This window comes from Salvelinus namaycush, chromosome 18 (assembly GCF_016432855.1).
Source record: "Salvelinus namaycush isolate Seneca chromosome 18, SaNama_1.0, whole genome shotgun sequence".
Lineage (NCBI taxonomy): Eukaryota > Metazoa > Chordata > Actinopteri > Salmoniformes > Salmonidae > Salvelinus > Salvelinus namaycush.
The window spans coordinates 14,853,486-14,875,638 of NC_052324.1; the positions used below are offsets into that span (position 1 = coordinate 14,853,486).

Here is a 22,153-nt window from a genome sequence, read left to right on the forward strand (position 1 = left end):
TAGGACTGCATTCTGATGAAGTTCATCAAAGGTAAGGAAACATTTATCATGTATTTTCTGGTTTCTGTTGACTCCAACATGGCGGCTAATTTTACTATTGTTCTGAGCTCCGTCTCAGATTATTGCATGGTTTGATTTTTCCGTAAAGCTTTTTTGAAATCTGACACAGCGGTTGCATTAAGGAGAGGTATATCTATAATTCCATGTGTATAACTTGTATTATCATCTACATTTATGATGAGTATTTCTGTTGAAACGATGTGGCTATGCAAAATCACTTGATGTTTTTGGAACTCGTGAATGTAACGCGCCAATGTAAACTCAGATTGTTTTATATAAATATGAACTTTATCAAACAAAACATACATGTATTGTGATGAAGATCATCAAAGGTTAGTGATTCATTTTATCTCTATTTCTGCTTTTTGTGACTGCTATCTTTCGCTGGAAAAATTGCTGTGCTTATTGTGGTTTGGTGGTGACCTAACATAATCGTTTGTAGTGCTTTCGCTGAAAAGCATATTTGAAATCGGACACTTTGGTGGGATTAACAACAAGATTACCTTTAAAATGTTATAAGACACATGTATGTTTGAGGAAATTTAATTATGAGATTTCTGTTGTTTGAATTTGGAGCCCTGCACTTCACTGGCTGTTGTCATATCGATCCCATTAGCGGGATTGCAGCCATAAGAAGTTTTAAGCCACTGTTCCCTGGGCGCCGAAGACGTGAATGTTGATTAAGGCAGGCCTCCGAACCTCTCGGTTTGGTTGTCAGAGGGGTTGGGTTAAATGCGGAAGACACATTTCAGTTGAATGCATTCAGTTGTACAACTGACTCGGTATCCCCCTTTCCCTTGATTGTGGTGAAAATGTAGTTGACTAAAACTGACCAACAGTTGCTCCAAGTGGTTGGGTATGGTATTACTGCATGGTGAATATCAATGTCAAAACTGGTGCACAGAGATAGGGGCTACTACTTCATAATATGACCATTTTATAACTGTCCACAGAATGTTTAATTCTATTATTGAAAATTGTAGGAGAGATTCTTTCTTCAGACACCTGTTGAGACCATTTGCCGAGACCAAATTCACGTAAAAAGTTTGAAGTCTCACGAGTCACGACAAATGGAAAATTATAGAGAAATAAAATCAACGAAGAAAGGTGTATGATACATTGATGACCTCGACCTTACCTTTCCTAACAATGTACGGGCCTGTATCCTTTTGAATATATTTAATAGCGGCTCCATGATAGTAAATAGCCTATGATAAATTCAACAATTTTATGGGCGATAACACAGCTCTTGTTCCATTTTATACACAACAGCAATGACAACAAAAATAACAAAAAATAATTAATTAGAATATCTATGCTAGGTTGTCAAATTACTTTCATACAATCGCATGATTAAAAATGTACCTTTGTCTGTCAATGCTGTCTTGTTTTAGGCCGTCTCAAGACAGTAGATGCTTCAACTGTTTCCCGCAACTTGAGCATCACCGGGAGGTTCCACCTTGTGTATTTTGGGGAATGTCTCCGCCCACTGTAGGCTGCAGACCAATAACATTGCGCCATTGACAACTTATTGCACAGCAGACACCTTCACTCCTTCCTAATAAGTCGAACACCTCTCTTATACTGTCACTGGACATCAACTGTTCTCTTATTCAAAAAACTAATCATTTTACAGCTATTATACATATTGAGGCCTGTTTGTTTCATTTTTTTTATTATTCAAGGAACTTGGCTTCATACAAAATGTAAATGTAGAAACAACTGCAGAATTCAAAGTCTGGCCAATAAACATAAATCAGGCAACAAAAACTCAGACCCAAATAAGGAGTGTTCCAGCTCTGTTGCATGGCCGGAACTATCATCATTGTTCAATACTATTTTTATATAAAGTCATTTTTTCCAACAAACCCCACAGATTATATATATATATATATATATATATATATATATATATATATATATATATATATATATATATATCAAAGATCAATAAAAATGAACAAGAAATTAATACATGGTAGCAAAAAAAGTACTACGATTTTTACATGCACATACATTATCAGAACATGCAAACATTATTTTCTCCAGAAAACAGCCACATGTACACTGCAGTTGGTATGCAGAGAGAGAAATAGGAACAGTTCAATGTTTGGCAACCAACTGTGAGAGACTTTGGCGTGGATATGTTTCTTTTGAAATAGTACAGAGGCCGTAGAGATGAAGGAAGAGACTGATAGTTTAAGTTTTTACCCACTACGGCAACATGTCAAGGGGAAATAATTGAAGGTACCTGTACAAGAATGTCGATCATTTTTACCATTACAGTTTATTCAATGTTTATGAACACCCTCCTCTGGACTGATCCCCCCCCTCTTAGGTGACCTAACACGGAACAGATAACCATTAGTATGACATTGTTTACTTACTTTTTAAGACACAGGTTTCCCTTTTGACATCGTCAACGTGGGTAAATCGTATGCATGCAAATATATAAAGTTCCTGTATTTCTAAATATTCTCTTCATTTCTGCTTCAACTCGTTGTGCCTTACGCATTTTAAAATACATGTTTTATACATGTTTGAAAACTTTTTATAAAGATTTGGTCACAATCATGCTGTAGTATGAATCTGGAGATCTCAGCATGTAAAGCTACAATATGGATGAAGTATATGACCGTAGTGTCCTCTTGTTGCATAACCCTACCTTCTCTGTCATCAAAACCCTGCTTCTGGGAAATATGCAGTACAGAACCCTGACGAGTGTGCAGACATTGCAACACCGGGCCCCACCTACTGTATCTCCAATACTATCAGTAACTGAGCAACACTTTTGCCTGAGTAGAGCATCCCTTAAACAGCATACCTTGCCACATTCCACCACCAATGTAGAATAGAAAAGAACCGAAACTCTTCCAAAGCACTAAATCATCCATCCCAGGGAAACACATTCTTTAAATGATATTGTATTAATATCCATATACACTGCTCAAAAAAATAAAGGGAACACTTAAACAACACAATGTAACTCCAAGTCAATCACACTTCTGTGAAATCAAACTGTCCACTTAGGAAGCAACACTGATTGACAATAAATTGCACATGCTGTTGTGCAAATGGAATAGACAAAAGGTGGAAATTATAGGCAATTAGTAGGACACCCCCAAAAAAGGAGTGATTCTGCAGGTGGTGATCACAGACCACTTCTCAGTTCCTATGCTTCCTGGCTGATGTTTTGGTCACTTTTGAATGCTGGCGGTGCTCTCACTCTAGTGGTAGCATGAGACGGAGTCTACAACCCATACAAGTGGCTCAGGTAGTGCAGTTCATCCAGGATGGCACATCAATGCGAGCTGTGGCAAAAAGGTTTGCTGTGTCTGTCAGCGTAGTGTCCAGAGCATGGAGGCGCTACCAGGAGACAGGCCAGTACATCAGGAGACGTGGAGGAGGCCGTAGGAGGGCAACAACCCAGCAGCAGGACCGCTACCTCCGCCTTTGTGCAAGGAGGTGCACTGCCAGCGCCCTGCAAAATGACCTCCAGCAGGCCACAAATGTGCATGTGTCTGCTCAAACGGTCAGAAACAGACTCCATGAGGGTGGTATGAGGGCCCGACGTCCACAGGTGGGGGTTGTGCTTACAGCCCAACACCGTGCAGGACGTTTAGCATTTGCCAGAGAACACCAAGATTGGCAAATTCGCCACTGGCGCCCTGTGCTCTTCACAGATGAAAGCAGGTTCACACTGAGCACATGAGCACGTGACAGACGTGACAGAGTCTGGAGACGCCGTGGAGAACGTTCTGCTGCCTGCAACATCCTCCAGCATGACCGGTTTGGCGATGGGTCAGTCATGGTGTGGGGTGGCATTTCTTTGTGGGGCCGCACAGCCCTCCATGTGCTCGCCAGAGGTAACCTGACTGCCAATAGGTACCGAGATGAGATCCTCAGACCCCTTGTGAGACCATATGCTGACACATGCACATTTGTGGCCTGCTGGAGGTCATTTTGCAGGGCGCTGGCAGTGCACCTCCTTGCACAAAGGCGGAGGTAGCGGTCCTGCTGCTGGGTTGTTGCCCTCCTACGGCCTCCTCCACGTCTCCTGATGTACTGGCCTGTCTCCTGGTAGCGCCTCCATGCTCTGGACACTACGCTGACAGACACAGCAAACCTTTTTGCCACAGCTCGCATTGATGTGCCATCCTGGATGAACTGCACTACCTGAGCCACTTGTGTGGGTTGTAGACTCCGTCTCATGCTACCACTAGAGTGAGAGCACCGCCAGCATTCAAAAGTGACCAAAACATCAGCCAGGAAGCATAGGAACTGAGAAGTGGTCTGTGGTCACCACCTGCAGAATCACTCCTTTTTTGGGGGTGTCTTGCTAATTGCCTATAATTTCCACCTTTTGTCTATTCCATTTGCACAACAGCATGTGAAATGTATTGTCAATCAGTGTTGCTTCCTAAGTGGACAGTTTGATTTCACAGAAGTGTGATTGACTTGGAGTTACATTGTGTTCTTTAAGTGTTCCCTTTATTTTTTTGAGCAGTGTATATTATCTGAAGCTTTTTAGCAGATGTGAACCATCACCATCATCGGTTACCATGGCTGGGTAGATAGAACGATAGAAAGTGTGAACCATATTTATGCAATATCTGCTATATCTGACGGGCTAAAACCTTAACATAGAGGGGTCTGAGCCAATGGTGAGACACAGGGGGGGTCCAGTGTGCTGGTGCCAGGGGCTCGACTCAGCATATACACTCATTAGGGATCTGCATCTATCTCTGCTTCTCAAGCACATCCATCCAAAAAGTGCACACTGTTTGTTTCTCATCCGATTCCTTATGGTCTATACTAACTCTGCAGTTATAGCATTGAAACAGAAGGCAATACAGTAGCTTGCGATGCTTTCGCAGTTGACTAACCTCGCCAGGAAAGGAACCATACACTACTACATCTTCATAACTGTTGTGGACCAGGTTTATGATATAAACATGCAGTGTTACTCTGATCACGTCTTCCTAACTACATTGATATGCTACTAATGCACTTTTCATGTTTGTTAAGTGTTCATACCATGATTTTGCCCCAACTTTCGTCCCCCCCACTCAAATTGATGAAATATATTTACCAAAAAGAAAATCATACGAGAAAATGATTAGCAATCATAGGTTAATTAATAGTTTACATTCAAAAGCATTTCTTTTTCTTGAATAAAAGTTGTTGTTTCTCCAGATAAGGCTTTCTGTACACCTTGCGCTCCTGCAGAACTACCAAATAACTACTTAAGTGTTGATGCTTTACAAAAACGGTTGACTTTGCATCTTTACTACAGTATGTCTAAAAGGATAGGCACTTTGTTTTAAACATCTGAAGCAGACAGTCTGTAAGAAACATTAAACCTGAAATGATGGCAAACTTTAAGCAATTTACATAAACAAAGTTGTTTTTACAAGATACAAAATATGCACACAATGAAAAGATAACATCTACCATAGTTGTATATAAAACAAATCACATTTCATTTCCTCTCATTTCTCTGAAGTAGTAGTAGTAGTAGTGACATTTGCAACGGTAAACAGTAACAAATCAACAATCACTGTCTGTAATGACAACATCGATCCCTCTATTCCATCAGGCTGTATCTTCTGACAGAAAAGGAATGTCATTTAAAGGGCTAGGCTACTGTAAATCCCTTTATATCATGGAATGGTAAGAGTCCCAAAGCAAAGTAGAATAGCTGTTGTGCAGTTTACTTTCAAGTGCCTTTCTTAGGGAAGTTTGAATGAAATCTCTCGGACTATTTCCTTCTCACGTGTTGTTACAGATACTAAACAATACATAGGTATCCCCCCTGCTCATCACAGAGTTAGCAAAGAGGCCTGCTGCTCGCCCATCTCTATTGTGTGTAGCTGTAGTAGAGTTTCTTATGTCACTATTTGGGTCACTATCAAGACTAGGTAAAACATCATTTAAGTTGGATGTTCTCAAAATAATTAAGTTTGATAAAGAATCAAAGCAAAAAGTGCCCTCAATTAAACATGCCACTGTCTTCAGTGCAAAGTCGGATCAAACTCAATTACCAACAATTCACCGAATCAACATCCAATTTCATTTCCATCCAGTTCCTAAAAACGGTGCTGCTTTGTTCACATTCAAATGAATCCCAACCCTTCCTTGGCTCCCATTAGCTCTACATACAGCAACAGTGTAAACTAAATCCTTCAAAAAAAGATGATAAAACTCATCACGATTCCTAAAAAAAAGCAATAAAAACATCTGTTCAAAGCCATGCTAGCACCATTCATCCTCATCTGCCTCGTGGTAGTACCTGGGTGCCCTGGCACCAGAGCCAGACCCCGGGCTGGCGTTGCCAATACCACCAAAGGTGAAGTGGTATCCGTTGGGCACCGCATGGCTCTGCTGGGGTGGCGGAGGCAGGTGGAGGGGCCCCGGCCCCATCTGAGGCAGTGCGGTCCGAGGGGAGCGTACTCTGGCAGCATAGGGGCTCAGCAGCTCGTCCCGGAGGCTGCAGTACAGACTGCCCTGGCCCTGGGCTTCCCTGTGACTGTAGCCCAGGAAGGGCTCGGAGCTGATGCGGGTGACAGGGGAGGGGATGTGGGAGGAGCCACTGTGCAGCAGGGCGTTGTGCTCAGACAGCCCGCGGCTCAGCCGGCCAGGACTCTGGGTGGGCAGGCCGCTGCCACACTGGGCAGACACAAAGTGCACAGGGGAGGAGTTGGCAGTCTTGTAGGCCACCCCGGGGCGGGGGGTCAGGGGGGTTTGGGGTAGCTGCCTGCGTCCACGGCTGGGTGTGCTAGCCCCTGAGGTCATCATCACTGGGCTGCATTTAACCGAACCACTACCCTAGATGAAAATTGGACAAAGCAATTTAAAACAATAAAAACGATGAGGTCATGGTCACCAGAAGGAAGGGAAAGACACCAACATTGGATGGAGAGGAGAGAGAGGACAGTGGGAGAGGACAGACGACACAAACAAGGAGGACAGGGCAGCAAAAGAAAGAGAAGAAGACAGACAAAATGGACAGAAAATGGTGAATAAGAGGAAGAAAAGTGGAAAGAGAATTGAAAGGCCATGAGTGGTTGTACTAAAGACAGAAAGAAGAGAACGTTGAGTTTCAGCCGAGGCAGAAAGAGAAAGCAGACAGATCCTCATCAAGAGAGTTGCACACAAAATACACGGTGCTGTACTAAACCAGACAGACATATACTTACTGATAATGTGTAGAGTGTGTATTATTCAGATTCTCATTGCATACCTGATTCCTTCCCATGCTCTGCTCGTATCATACCAAGCCTACAGTATACCCTGCCAAGTTTTGTCCTGCCATATCCTGCCGTACCCATACTGTGCCCTGCCCTGCCCATATCCTACCCTACCAATGCCCTCCCACCTGCTTGTTGATGCTGGGGTCCTGCACCTCGCTGGGGGAGGTTGCACAGCTGGCGGTGGCAGACTTGGTGGTGTGGCAGTGTTCCCTGCTGCCGTAGCGATCGCAGGAGTAGTACCGCTGCTTCTCCCCCGCCGTCGAGTGGTGCTTCCTCTCATGGGAGCGGCCGCGGTCCTGCACCCTGTCTCTAGACGAGGGCTCTGCAGCCGGGTCTCCTGGTGTGCCTTAGTGGGAATACACACCAGGGTTAGGGTTATGGCCAGGTTTAGGGTTGGGGTTGAGGGTAAGGGCATAACCCTAACCCTAATCTTGGCATAACGCTAACTCTAACCCTAGCCCCCCCCCCAAATTCATCTCTTAAGTCCCAATTCAACCCCTGATTGCACCCAATCTATACCTCACTCCGAAAGAGAAGATTCTTAAACACTCACAAAGGCCAGACTACTACCACACCAAAGGCTTTTCTCCCCAAAAGTTCTCCTCTCCTCAGCATTGCCCTGCTAAGACAAGAGGTGCCCATATATTAGCAGGTCATTGGGTGTTTATGTCTGTCAGTCCCTTTTATCTTTGCGATAAAGGCCAGCTGCAGAGCTCATTCTAACACCCAGGCCTGAACGATGCCTCCATGGCGCCCAGAGCGGATCTCTATAGACGAGCCCCAGCTGGCTGGGCTATGGTCTGCTTCTCACTCTCTGACTGGATGGAAGGCAGTAAGGTAGAGATGGCTACAGATTCACACTCTAGTAACACTGGGGGACAGTGAGGTCTTAATGGTCCAAACACCCACATTTTGTGATCAGGGTATTGGTGGTGGGCACTCATATAACATACTGTACATAACAAGACCCCCTTTTACCTCACCGGTAAAGTCATCCCTAGTATTGCACATTTAAAACACGATTGGCATTGCTGGCAAAAATAATATTACCATGTGTTTCAAAAATACGATTGAGCACAGTCTTTGTGTGTGTGTGTACTTGTAGTGTGTGTCATTGTGTATGCGTGTGCACTAACCAGCGGTGCTTGGCGTCCTGTCGAGTGACCGCTGCTTCTTGTCCCTCTCTCTGCGGTGGTGGCAGCGGTGGTGGTGGTGGTGGTGAGGCCTTTCCTGGATGCTGGGCGTCTCCAGGGTGTAATCACGCATGTTCGCCTCCTGGGGGCGCTGTGGGGCATGGGTGGACGCAGAGCGCTTCATCGGGCTGCAGTCAGGAACAGGCTGTGTGGAACCAATGAGGAATAGGGATCACTGACTAGTGTATGGAAACTTACATCGCTGCTAAGCTGAGTGAAACGAGACCTGTTATACAGATGTTGATCTCTTCTCTGATCTGTTTTCAAAGTGAACTAGTAATCCAGCTGGGAATTGTAATCATCATTGTGATTATCAAACTGGAATGTTGATCGTAAAATGAGAACTGAGCGTATGGGATAAAGGAGACGTATGCACCACACCGACTCCATTGTGAAACACCATTTCCACCTAGTGGAGACACATCTGTCCTACAGAGCCTCGCTGCAAAACATACCACTCACATTTTCAATGTCCTCAAAAAATATAGTCACCTAGATAGGTTGCTGTTGGTAAAACCATAGACACGGCTACCAATTTCCCTAAGTCTTAGTTGGTGCTTGAGGATAAGAGCATAAAGGGGGAAACTGAAGCAATGTTTCCACCTGTAGCAGCAGACCCTTTCACTCTTCAAAACAGCTCCATCTGATCACTAGTTTACTACTTACCAATTCCATAGGCTTGGTATCTAAGAGCAGGTTGGAGTGGGCAGATGTGTTTCATGAGTGTTGTTCAGTCCCCATAGAATGATGAAAGGAAAAGCCTCCTCTATCAGATACACTTCACCTGGCTAGACCTTTGATTTCCAGTTTTACATCGAGCTTAACTCTTATCCTAAAATCACTCGGTATATCTCCCATATTGTATACGACAGAACAGCAAACATGTAGACTGGGTTCTTAATGTACTACCAAGTGTCAAACACTGACCATACTGCACAAGCACATGCTTGCGGGACCGAGCATTTTACACACCCGCACGGCTAGTTAATACAAAGTAGAATTGAGTTTTACACATACTAGTACATTGGGATCAACAAACAAAGTTGATGTGGTGAAGGGGAGATACTGACGGACAGGAGAAAGGGGTACATACGGCCAGCAGGGTCCCCGGGGAGTGGCGTGAATGGCTCCTCTGTCACACAGCGGAGAACGAGGAGGAGAATCATCGAAAGGCATCAAGCCAAAGAGACAGGAGAGACAATGAGGTGTAGACGGAGAGGGTGACATTGAACAGTTAAGACAAAGAATAGTGGAGAAGTAGCAGGAAAATAACAGTGGTGTTATTATATGCTTATTAAAAAGAAATGATCCCTTTGTAAATATGACATAATTATGATTGAAGGGCCACTGAGGGCATTTGCCTTTTTATAGAAAGGGTAAATCGGTTATATCTGATTGTGTTTCAGCACCTGGTAATAAGACAGAATTACCCATTCCAATCAGACAGAACTGGTCTTTATGTCTTGTGATACTCAATGCCCCCATCTCTAGCCTAGATTCCCAGACCATGAATACTAAGATATCCTAGAAAACATATCTGGCTCTTTAGCTTATGTTCTTGTGAGTCAAGCTTCTGATCTAGCAGAGGGCAAGTCTATGGGCTAGAGCTGCCCCTAGGGAATCAAAAAGGTTTCATCCATATTAAGAGGTGCTGAAACCACTAAATCAACATCTATTGCCTCTTATCATCCTGCACTCCAGTTTTAAAGAGATTTGGGCTTAGCTTCTCACTGGGATTCAGGTGAGGGTTCATGTCGGCCCTGGGTGTCACATGTCAATACTGCACAAAGAGGATGTTGAGGAGGCAATAGAGGCTGGCTGGCTGGGAGATTTTACGCCCTGATCCTGTCTGGCATCGCCAGGGAGTGGGAAATGAGGCATTACCCCAAAAAGGGAAAACATTTAATTAAGCGATGGAAAACCAAGCCGGAGAGAGAGTGAAATCCATCAGTCTGTTTCAGGGTAGAGTTCAGACTACGTGCCTCCCCATTTCAATCTAACGATAGCAAGCCATCTCAGAAAGGCCAACTCTAATTGTCTTTGTTAAAGGATTTCCTGCCCTCGTTAGAAAAAGTGAGAAAAAGTAGACAGCAGGTCACGAAGCAATCTCCCTCTCCTCTCATCCCATTTATCCCCCTCTTTACATTCTCTATCTTATAGTAACATGATTACTCTCTTCCTCCCTGAACGCATGAGGGATCACCCCTTTCATTTTCTACCCACAACCATTTTGAGCCACTATAATTTTTGTATTTCCTTCTGTTGGCAGCAGAGGAAAAACGATACAGGACAAATAGTTGGCGGTCTTCCAGGCTCTAATCAAATTATTCAGGACTTCTTCTGTGCACTAAAAGTAGGATCAACACACATCTATTCTAATTGGCCTCTGAAAGGAATGCACTTAAATGCAACAATCGATCAACATAAATATCACTCAGGAAATGAGGAGCTGATTATATTTCTTGGGACGAATTGAAGGATTCATTTTTGTTATTTTTCAGCAGTTATACTGCAGTAATATTGGCTGAAATTAAACCCCTCATAAAGATAGCCACCTGACCATAGTAATCTGCCCGCAGTATAGCCACTGATGTGTATCAAAATGCAACCATGCTCTCTCCAATATAGTTTAGTCATGGCATGGCGCATCTGCTATGCTTCACAAATGATGTGTGTGTGTTAGGGTGTCCTTACCTGCAGCTCTGCATTGAGGCGGGGCATGGACACAGCCCTCCCCTGGCTCTCCAGTCCAGACCCAGGACCAGGCACTGTGTTGTCACTGGTGTCCATCTTCCTCATCTCCACTGACTCCTGGAGGACATAACACACACAGATAAGCACGACGCATGCACACACACACACACACACACACACACACACACACACACACACACACACACACACACACACACACACAGAGAGATAAGTGCTTGCATACAGATAAGTATATCCAGTCAAGTTAAGTACTAGGAACAGATACATCATGAGAGAAAATGCAGGTCGCAGGCCATGATGTTTATGTGTGCACAGGCCCTGATGTTCATGTGTCTGTAATACAGCAGAGGGCAGTGTGGACTGGCTACAGTACCTGGGGAAGGGTTGTGTTTGGGACATCTTCAGACTGGCCCCTTTGGACGGGTCTCTTATTCTTGGGTCTGTGGACCTCTCTAGACTTCTCTGACACCCAGGAGGATGATCCTTTCATGGTGCCATCTTGGCCTGGCCTGAATTGTTAATCATAAACAAATGTAGACGTTATTGTCATACAATGACTAACCGATTGTAAATGAAAATCGTTTTGTATTATCTTTGATGGTAACGTCACGGCTTTGCCACAAGTCATTGTCAAAGGCAAAACACAGTTACAATTGTCATAAATGTAAACCAAAAAAATCGGGATTGTTTGAGACACGCTAGTGAACTCACAGTGTGCCTCCGTTGTTGAGCAGGGTGGAGCTGGGTCTAGGTAGGGCCTGAGGCTGGGGCTGAGGAAGTAGTTCACAGGGAGGCTCTATGTTGTTGAGCAGGGTGGAGCTGGGTCTAGGTAGGGCCTGAGGCTGGGGCTGAGGAAGTAGTTCACAGGGAGGCTCCATGTTGTTGATGGACTTCTCCTTCTCTTTCTCCTGCTTGTAAGTCAGGGGCAGTATTGGTTTAAACAGAGCCCCCACCTTACCCTGTGGATGAAAGACGGCAAGATGCTCAACACACTGAACATGCACAATATTGATCCAGGTCTCTACCTCCAGAATATAGTCAATCAAAACTCTGGAAATGTGAGTCATATTGGTTTTGTTAGGAGATGTTTGAAACATTTTCATCCAGGGGTGAAATTTGTGCCTCCTGGGCATCAGCAATAGTGTGTGTGTGTGTGTGTGTGTGTGTGTGTGTGTGTGTGTGTGTGTGTGTGTGTGTGTGTGTGTGTGTGTGTGTGTGTGTGTGTGTGTGTGTGTGTGTGTGTGTGTGTGTGTGTGTGTGTGTGTGTGTGTGTGTGTGTGTGTGCGTGTGTGTGTGTGTGTGTGATACCTGGGAGCCGGCAGCATTCTGTTGCTGTTGTTGCTGCTCCTTGGGCCTCTTGGCTCGGTTCTGCTTGTAGTAGTCAAAGATCATCAGGGCTGCATACACCTTTCCAACAGTAAGCTCATTGGCTGAGAGAGGTACACAGGGGAGTGGTTAATGAAAACTTCTGACTTATCCATTATCTCATTCATCTTTATTGGTCTCATCCAAACTCTCTGATGCCAGATTATCGCTAATACTATTCAGTCGAACCAAAGGTATCACTTGAAACAAAGAGAGGGATTTAGCTGTTTAAAGAAAATTGCTGCATGCCAGGCTTGAAAGAAGGAGAGAAGAAGCATCTGTCTGAAATGCCATTTTTCTCAGGTGAGATGCTTATATCCTGCCAGAAGATGTCAGTGGAGACAAAGCAGATGACTGGAATCTTAACTGACGGCCAAGTGAGAGCAAAGGTCCTGCATGTTATGGCAACCTGTGTGTCATCTACAGTTTGGAAGGGGATCAACTCTTACAAGAGCAGCAAGTATATTTTTTGATTCAATTAGAAGCTGTTAGTATTGTCTTGCTAGGGCAATTTAATTTGTTCTGTCTTTTACCTAGTAGCCTAGTTAATCACTGCTGTTTGAGCTGTCTGATTGCTCAGTAGTTGTGACTGTCGTTGTGGACTTAGATTTGTTTCTGGCCTATTTGTGTAACAGTCCTGCTAAGTTGTGGGCATGTTATATTGTAGGGAGTGTATTCTTGACTGCTGCTAAGCAATCAACAATCAAACCGAGTTGTTCTGCAGAGTTATTCAAGGAAGGAAAGTGAGGAATGCTCCACACCACTCTCTCACTCGAGTATCTTACCTAGTTATTTTCTGATGATCTCATTTTACTATTTTATAGCTTTGCCAAGTATGTGTGTGTTTCCCATCCCAGGTAACTCCTCCCCCTGTAGGTTTTACAGACGCTCCCAACTCCATAGCTGCAACCCATCTAATTTAATGTATCCTGTGTGCACAACCCATGTGGAGTTCCTAGTCTCCGGCAGCTTTTGAATCTGCCGATCTGCAGTCAATAAGGCTGAGTTCGTCTGGCTGGTTGAGAGAATGCCAAGAGTGTGCAAAGCTGTCAAGGCAAACGGTGGCTACTCTGAAGAATCTCAAATATAAAATATATTTGATTTGTTTAACACTTTTTTGCTTACTACATGATTCCATATGTGTTATTTCATTGTTTTGATGTCTTCACTATCATTCTACAATGTAAAAATAGTCTTAATAAAGAAAAACAATTGAATGAGTAGATGTTCTAAAACTTTTGACCCGTAGTGTATGTTCCCCTTCAGTCCCTACACTTTTTGGCCCTGACAGAGACATGGATTTCCCCAGAGACCACTGCTACTCCAGCTGCTCTTTCGTCATCTGACTATATGTTCTCTCATAGTCCGAGAGCATCTGGTCGTCGCAGTGGTGGCACACTAGTCATTTCTCATAAGTGGAGATTTTCTCTTCTCTCCTCTCTCACCTGTTGATCTCCTCATTTGAATTCCATGCTGTCACTGCTCCACTCAAGCTTAACATTGTTGTCATCTATCACCCACCAGGTGCCCTTGGAGAGTTCCTCATTGAGCTTGACACCTTGATAAGTACATGTCCTGAGAATGGCTCACCACTCATCATACTGGGCGACTTTAACCTTCAGCTTCAATAAATTTCTTTCCACTCTTTTCTCTTTTGACCACACCCTTTCCCAGTCACATCCCACTCACAAGGCCGGCAATATGCATGACCTAATCTTCACTAGAGGCTGTTCACCTACTAATCTCACTGCAACCCCCCTTCATGTCTCTGATCATTACTTTGTTTCCTTTTCTCTCCATCTCTCCTCCAACCCCACAGACTCAGCCCCTACCCAGATGGTCATGCGCTGCCGCATCTTCTCTCTTCCTTATGCTAAATCATTCTCCCTCCTGTCACCTGACTCTGCATCTTCGACCCTACTCTCCCTCCCTTTCTGCATACTTTGACTCTCACTGTCCCCTTTCCTCCCAGCCGGCCCTACCTTTCTCTCCTGCTTCGTGGCTGAGTCACTCACTGCGTGCTAACAGAACAGGGCTGCGAGCAGCTGAGCAGAAATGGAGGAAAACTAAACTTCTGGAGGACCTATCATCCTTCCACTCCCTCGTATCTCCCTTTTCTTCCTCTGTATCCGCTGCTAAAGCTGCCTTCTATTACTCTCAATGTCAAGCTTCTGCCTCCAACCCTAGGAAACTCTCTCTTCTTCATCCTTAATCCTCATCCCCTCCCTCCTCCCTCTCTGCAGATGACTTTGTCAACCACTTTGAAAAAAAGTTTGAAGACATCTGCTCCTCTTTCACTCAGCCTACTGAGTCCACTGTTCCCACTCACACAGAACTACCTTACGCCTTGACATCTTTCTCCCCTCTCTCTCCAGATTAAATCCCCACCACCTCAAACTCAACTTTGACAAAACGGAACTACTCTTCCCCCCGGGAAAGGCCTGCCAACTCCAAGACCTCTCCATCACGGTTGACAACTCCATGGTATTCCCCTCCCAGAGTGCAAAGAACCTTGGCATGACCCTGGATAACACCCTGTCATTCTCTGCACACATCAAAGCAGTGACTCTCTCCTGCAGATTCATGCTCTGCAACATTGGTAGCGTACAACCTGTCCTCACACAGGACGCGGCGCTGGTCCTAATCCAGGGCCTACGGAGCAGCAAGGGGAACTGCACCTCCTTACCTTCAGGCTATGCTCAAACCCTACATCCCAACCCGAGCACGGTCCACCACTTCTGGTCTCTTGGCCCTCCCACCCCTACTCAGCCCAGTCAAAGCTCTTCTCCGTCCTGGCAACCCAATGGCGGAAAAAGCCTCCCCCTAAAGTCAGGACCTGCCCATCTTCCGAAAACATCTGAAACCCTACCTCTTTGAAGAGTATCTTAAATAACTCTCACAGGAAAATGTACTTGATTCGATTGTGATGTGTTATTGGCTCATCTAGCTATCTTAAGATGAATGCACTAATTGTAAGTCGCTCTGGATAAGAGTGTCTGCTAAATTACTACACATTTTTTTTAATGTTGTTTCAGAGTGAGGAGTCTGGGGCTTGCCACTTTAAGATGTGGCGTAAACAGAATCACACACAGTCCAGGTATCCTTCTTGTAAAGATGAAATATATCAGTGACATGAAGCAAGGATCCGAGAGGACTGCCATGCAGAGGTGCTTACGTTTGTGTGGTGTAACCAACAGATCCATAGTCTTCTGTGAAAGGCTTGGCCAAACTGTAGAGAGCTCTTTCTTCAGTTCAGCATCAGAAAGACGCTGGGCAACCATCCCTAAGGAGAAGATCGCAAGAGAAAATAGAATATTCTAGCACCAAATACACACAATTATCTAATTGAAGTATAGCAACAAAAGACAGAAGACAGAAAGACAAAAAAGTAAACATGAGTTTGCAGAGTCATTGTGGAGGTGAACCAGAGAGAGAATAACTTATTGAAAGCGGCAGTGAGCAGTGAAGCTAGAGAAAAGCATACTGCACTGTGACATCATTCAACTACGCAGCACAGGCCCTAAACACAAAACCCACCACAGAGCAGCCTAATGAGACCAAATGGGACCCGTATCTACTAATGCAAACCTTCTGTAAGCAACAAACAAGCAGCATATGTCTGTCTGTCTGGGAGGACAACATGTGATGGATGGCTAAATCTAACATTTACAACTAGTGTTTGTTGCTTCTGCTTGAGTCATCAAGTCGGCCTCATAAAGTTGGCCTCATGATAGGTTTGCACCTAGCCTATCATGTATCACACAGGGGTGGAGAGGGGACAGAGTGGGGGAAGGGAGGGGTCAGGGTAAGGGGGGAGAGAGGACAGGGTAGGGTGTAAGGGGGGAAAGGGGACAGGGTAGGGGGAGAGGGGACAGGGTAGGGGGAGAGGGGGCAGGGTAGGGGAGAGAGGGGATAGGGAAGGGGGGAGAGGGGACAGGGTAGGGGGGAGAGGGGGCAGGGTAAGGGGGGAAAGGGGACAGGGAAGGGGGGAGAGGGGACAGGGAAGGGGGGAGAGGGGACAGGGTAGGGGGGAGAGGGGACAGGGAAGGGGGGACATGGGAGGGGGCAGAGGATAGGGAGAGAGGGAAGGGCGGTCTCACCTGAGGACAGTTTGATCTCCAGGGCCGTGCGGATCAGGGCCATGAGAGTGGAGGTAAAGTGGACTGTGTTGTCATCGGCGATGGGCATGTTCATCTTGACTAGCCGCTGGAGAGAGTGTGTGGACGGAGGAGGAGGTTAGAAACACACTTCTACTGTTAACACTTCATCCAGACCATCAGCCAATCAGGAGAAACCAGTCTGTGTGCTGCTGGTAATATTCACAGAGGCCCCTACAGCACACAAAAAGCTTTCTCAACGAGTACAAAAAGGAGACAAACTAAACATTCACATTCACTGCTATTGGCTACAGTATGCACTATGCTGCAAGTCAAAGTGCACCGGTGCAAGACTGACATTGATCGAAATAAAAGTGAGAAAGGGCATGTACGCATAACCATGGAAGTGCCTCAAAGATCTCAGGAGCTCCACTCTGTGGTTGCTATACCAACAATCAAACTGAGGTAAAAAGTATTATGCTGCTCAAGTCATAAACATCTTGAGAACCAATGCCTAGCATCTACAGAAAAAGCATGTGTCACACACAGTCCATTCCAAATAACCTGAACTGCTTATCAAAGAGATGAAATCTACACCACTATATGCATACAGAGCACTATGTTTGATGTTTAAGCTATTGTGGTAGAGTTGAGCTCCCCTGAACACAAAAAGCATTCACCTACTATCAGTTGCAGTGCAAAAGTACGACAGAAGTCAGAATGAGAGAGGAGAGGAGGGGAGGGGTGAGACACACACACATACATGTGCACACAAATCCATAGAGAGAAAGTAGAGATGAAAGACAGGATGAGAGAGAATGAAAGATAGAAAGACAGAGAGTAAAGCACACATATTTCTCACACAGGAAAGCAACAGAAGCCACACACACTGGCCCACAAAACGAAAAACCCCTAGTGGGTAAACTCAGGGGATAGACTGAGATAAGGTAAGGGAGAGCAATACTAAACCCCTTTCCTATAAAACAGATTGATTGATTGATAAAGGATTTAAATCTGGGGACAGTCCTGAATTGGTCGAATATGTATGTATTGTAGAATTAAATCTAAATATTCTTCCATTAATTAATATGTGCATGCCTGCTGTGTTGGATGTATTAAAGGACAATTCCGACACTTTTCAACATCATAATCACAGCACCATACCAGTTCTAAATATGTGAAAACGGCACGTTTCTATGATCTGTGGTTAAAAAGATAAGAAGAAAGTTCCCAAAAAACAGTCATTTTCTAAACTTGTAACAAGTTTCTAGCCAGAGGGAGGGTATTTTCTTCCTCCCCATGTCACCGCATGTCACCGTTTGAAAATCACTATTTGTTAAATGTTTTAAACTTTTGATGATGTCGTCGGGTAGAACTTTTTAACTTTATATATTTTTCTACAGAAAGTAGAAATGTGCCGTTTTCACATATGTAGACAGTGGTATTGTGCTGGAGATAATAAAATGAGGTTGGAAAGTGGTGGTTGCCCTTTCAATTACAGAGACTGGATTATATGAAAACCTATTATGTATTATTTCCCTAAGGAATTTGACACCCACTACCGTAAATGTTACTAAATACTTAGTAACGTGTTTTCACATAGTGGGGATACCGTATGCGTCTCATGGTCTATCTCTCCGCCTTTAGTGGACATCACCTCACAGGCTGAGCTTGCTCCAAACAAAGTAGCTATGCCCAAAAAAAGAAGGGGAAGGAAGGGGCTACACCAAAGAGATCAGAGCGTTAGCAAAACAAACTAAAGAAACAAGGGAACACTGCAGAGCACAGAGATTGGCTGGAGGTCAAGCCAATGGGAAGACAGGTTGAGCAGAGGGAGTGGCTACCTTGTAGGCGACTCTTGGCGGACATTTCTTTCCCAAACCTAAGGGTGGGGACATGTGGAGGAGCATCTGATACATATCAAGGTACTTGATACGGCCACTTCACAGAGTAGGAAACAAAGAGCCAAATAAAGAAGGATGGAAAGTTAGAGGAGGAAAGGAACAAAAATGGTTTTTTTAAAGAAATCAAAACGAATAGGAAAAAACAAAAACAGAAATCTGTGTTATTTAGATTTCCAGTAGCGACATGGAGATGGATGCCATCTTTGGCCACGGTGGGCCAGGGATGCATCGGTGCAGTGGTGAACTCAGCTCAGGAGGAAGTGAGCTGCTCAGATCCCTGAGGGGAGACATGGGATGGAAAAGTGAGTCTGGAAGAGTGAGAAGAAGAACACACAGGATGCTGATGGGGAGAGAATGACAGCATTGTACGTCGTGTGGATGACGGCTTCTGCATGCTGAGAGACATCCAGGGGGGGGGGGTTCACCAGAAGCACGGAAACAAAGGTTTCAATGCCAGACTTGTTTTAATCTTAATTAATGAAAGCCCTCCTTTCTCTTTACAACGTTTACGTCTAGGATCCCAAAAACACATTACAGTACGCCAAGACGTTGATCCGATTCAGATGTGTTCATGAGCTGAATCAATTTAGGACTAAACATCCAAACGTAATGTTTAATCTAACTGTACATAGATAGGAGACGGAACAGGTACAAACCAGAATGTGTTCACTGCATACCTCGACACATCAAATAGAAAGAAAGCATTACATAGGGATTCCAATGTCAGGTAGAGTTGGGGTTTAACATGGCTTTGAAAGCTTTGTTTCCAGTCTGGCATCATTAACCAAAGCCAGTCAGTCTGGAAGGGCGGGTGCTAGTGTGTAGGCGAGTCATTGGTGCACAGCCATTCACTTAAGTCTTTTGGCATAGGAAGACAAAGCACCCTAGTGGAGGAAATGTTCTGGGGTTGCTAACCTTGTACGCTACCCTATTAGGGCAGTTCTTCCCTAAGCCAAGAGGGGGTGAGATAATTCGTAACAAGTTGTACATATCGTTATAGCGAATCCGTCCGCTGCAAAAAGAACAAGCAGATATAAAACAACAACTTCAGGACAGCTTCAAGAGAACAGTGATCATCAGAGGGCTGACAGGGTACTAGGAGGTATGCTACCATACCTTACCCTCTACATGACACTACATGGAGGATTGTCAGCAAGTCACAAAGTATCAGGCAGGGATTAGGAAGTCCCCTCCATACTAGCAGCTGTAATACTAGATATCTCTCTGACTGGGCACAGAGGCACAGTAGGAGCACCAGCCAGCCAGATGGCTGAAGGGAGGGAGGGAGAAGGACACATACCAGGCAGCAGGGTCGTACTCAGCCCAAACACGGATGAACTCATCCAGATGATGAGGCCCCAGTATAGATGAGTCTCGAGTCAGGTACTCAAAGTTATCCATGATGACAGCCACAAACAGATTGAGCATCTGGAAGATACGTTTCACAAGGATTTATGGGAATAGACACAGTATGCTGGCACAACACTAACTACTAGTCCTACGTTTCAAATCAAATCCAACTTTATTTGTCACATGCACCGAATATAAGTGTAGACCTTACCATGAAATGCTTACTTACAAGCCCTTAACTTCTCTAGGGTAGGGGGCAGCATTCGGAATTTTGGATGAAAAGCATGCCCACATTAAACTGCCAGCTACTCATCCCCAGAAGATAAGATATGCATATTATTAGTAGATTTGGATAGAAAACACTCTGAAGTTTCTAAAACTGTTTGAATCATGTCTGTGAGTATAACAGAACTTATTTAGCAGGCGAAACCCCGAGGACAAACCATTCAGATTTCTTTTTTTTGAGGTCACTCTCTTTTCAATGAGATTTCATTGGGAAACCAGATTTCTAAGAGACCAGCTTGCAGTTCCTACCGCTTCCACTGGATGTCAACAGTCTTGAGAATTTGGTTGAGGTTATTCCTTTGTATAATGAAGAAGTACGGCCATCTTGAACGAGAGTCACTCGACGTGTCCTGTTTGTTAGAGGCGCGAGACCAGAAAGCTAGCTACAGTTGGTTTTAATCCTGTATTGAACACAGATCATCCCGTCTTCAATTTTATCGATTATTAACGTAAAAAAATACCTAAAGTTCTATTACAAAAGTAGTTTGAAATTCTTTGGCAAAGTTTACAGGTAACCTTTGAGATATTTTGGTGTCACGTTTGAGCAAGTTGGAATCTGTATTTTTCTGGATCAAACGCGCCAAATAAATGGACATTTTGGATATATATCGACGGAATTAATCAAACAAAAGGACCATTTGTGATGTTTATGGGACATATTGGAGTGCCAACAACAGAAGCTCGTCAAAGGTAAGGCATGAATTATATTTTTATTTCTGCGTTTTGTGTCGCGCCTGCAGGGTTGAAATATGCTTATCTCTCTTTGTTTACAATGGTGCTATCATCAGATAATAACATCGTTTGCTTTCGCCGAAAAGCCTATTTGAATTCTGACATGTTGGCTGGATTCACAACCAGTGTAGCTTTAACTTGGTATCTTTCATGTGTGATTTAATGAAAGTTTGATTTGAATAGTAATTTTTATAGTAATTAATTTGAATTTGGCGCTCTGCATTTTCTCAGGATTTTTGCCAAGTGAGACAGTAGCGTCCCGCCTAAACTCAGATTTTTGGATATAAATATTAACTTTACCAAACAAAACATACATGTATTGTGTAACATGAAGTCCTATGAGTGTCATCTGATGAAGATCATCAAAGGTTAGTGATTAATTTTATCTCTATTTCTGCTTTTTGTTACTCCTCTCTTTGGCTGGAAAAATGGCTGTCTTTTTCTGTGACTTGACTCATACCTAACATAATCGTTTGGTGTGCTTTCGTCGTAAAACCTAGTTGAAATTGGCCACTTTGGCTGGATTTACAACAAGTGTATCTTTAAAATGGTGTAAAATACTTGTATGTTTGAGGAATTTAAATTATGGGATTTCTGTTGTTTTGAATTTGGCGCCCTGCAGTTTCACTGGCTGTTGACGAGGTGGGACGCTACCGCCCCACATACCCTAGAGAAGTTAACCAACAGTGCAGTTCAAGAAGAGTTAAGAAAATATTTACCAAATAAAATAAAGTAAAAAATTACAAAAAGTAACAATAAAATAACAATAACGAGGCTATATACAGGGGGTCTGTGTGCGAGGGTACAGGTTAGTTGAGGTAATTTGTACATGTAGATAGGGATGAAGTGACTATGCATAGATAATAAACAGTGAGTAGCAGCAGTGTACAAAACAAATGGAGGGGGGGGTCAATGTAAATAGTCCGGTGGCCATTTGATTAATTGTTCAGCAGTTTTATGGCTTGGGGGTAGAAGCTGTTAAGGAGCCTTTTGGTCCTAGACTTGGCGCTCCGGTACCGCTTGCCGTGCAGTAGCAGAGAAAACAGTCTATGACTTGTGTGACTGGAGTCTCTGACAATTTTATGGGCTGTCCTCTGACACCGCCTATTATATAGGTCCTGGATGGCAGGAAGTTTGGCCCCAGTGATGTACTGGACCGTACGCACTACCCTATGTAGCGCCTTATGGTCAGATGCCGA

General features: G+C 44.2%; 1 protein-coding gene across 1 annotated transcript in view; it reads right to left on the minus strand.

Moving 5' to 3' along the window:
* Nucleotides 1-6,315: 6,315 nt before the first annotated feature.
* cacna1ba (calcium channel, voltage-dependent, N type, alpha 1B subunit, a) overlaps nt 6,316-22,153 on the minus strand; it is a 147,223-nt gene continuing 131,385 nt past the window's right edge. The window contains exons 38-49 of the mRNA XM_039013923.1: nt 19,888-20,015; nt 18,528-18,624; nt 16,687-16,792; nt 15,762-15,869; nt 12,530-12,651; nt 11,933-12,180; nt 11,595-11,730; nt 11,201-11,317; nt 9,600-9,638; nt 8,450-8,651; nt 7,439-7,659; nt 6,316-6,888 (exon numbers count right to left, since the gene is read on the minus strand). Coding sequence (XP_038869851.1) covers nt 6,316-6,888; nt 7,439-7,659; nt 8,450-8,651; nt 9,600-9,638; nt 11,201-11,317; nt 11,595-11,730; nt 11,933-12,180; nt 12,530-12,651; nt 15,762-15,869; nt 16,687-16,792; nt 18,528-18,624; nt 19,888-20,015 — 2,097 coding nt within the window. The remainder of the gene's footprint in view (nt 6,889-7,438; nt 7,660-8,449; nt 8,652-9,599; nt 9,639-11,200; nt 11,318-11,594; nt 11,731-11,932; nt 12,181-12,529; nt 12,652-15,761; nt 15,870-16,686; nt 16,793-18,527; nt 18,625-19,887; nt 20,016-22,153) is intronic.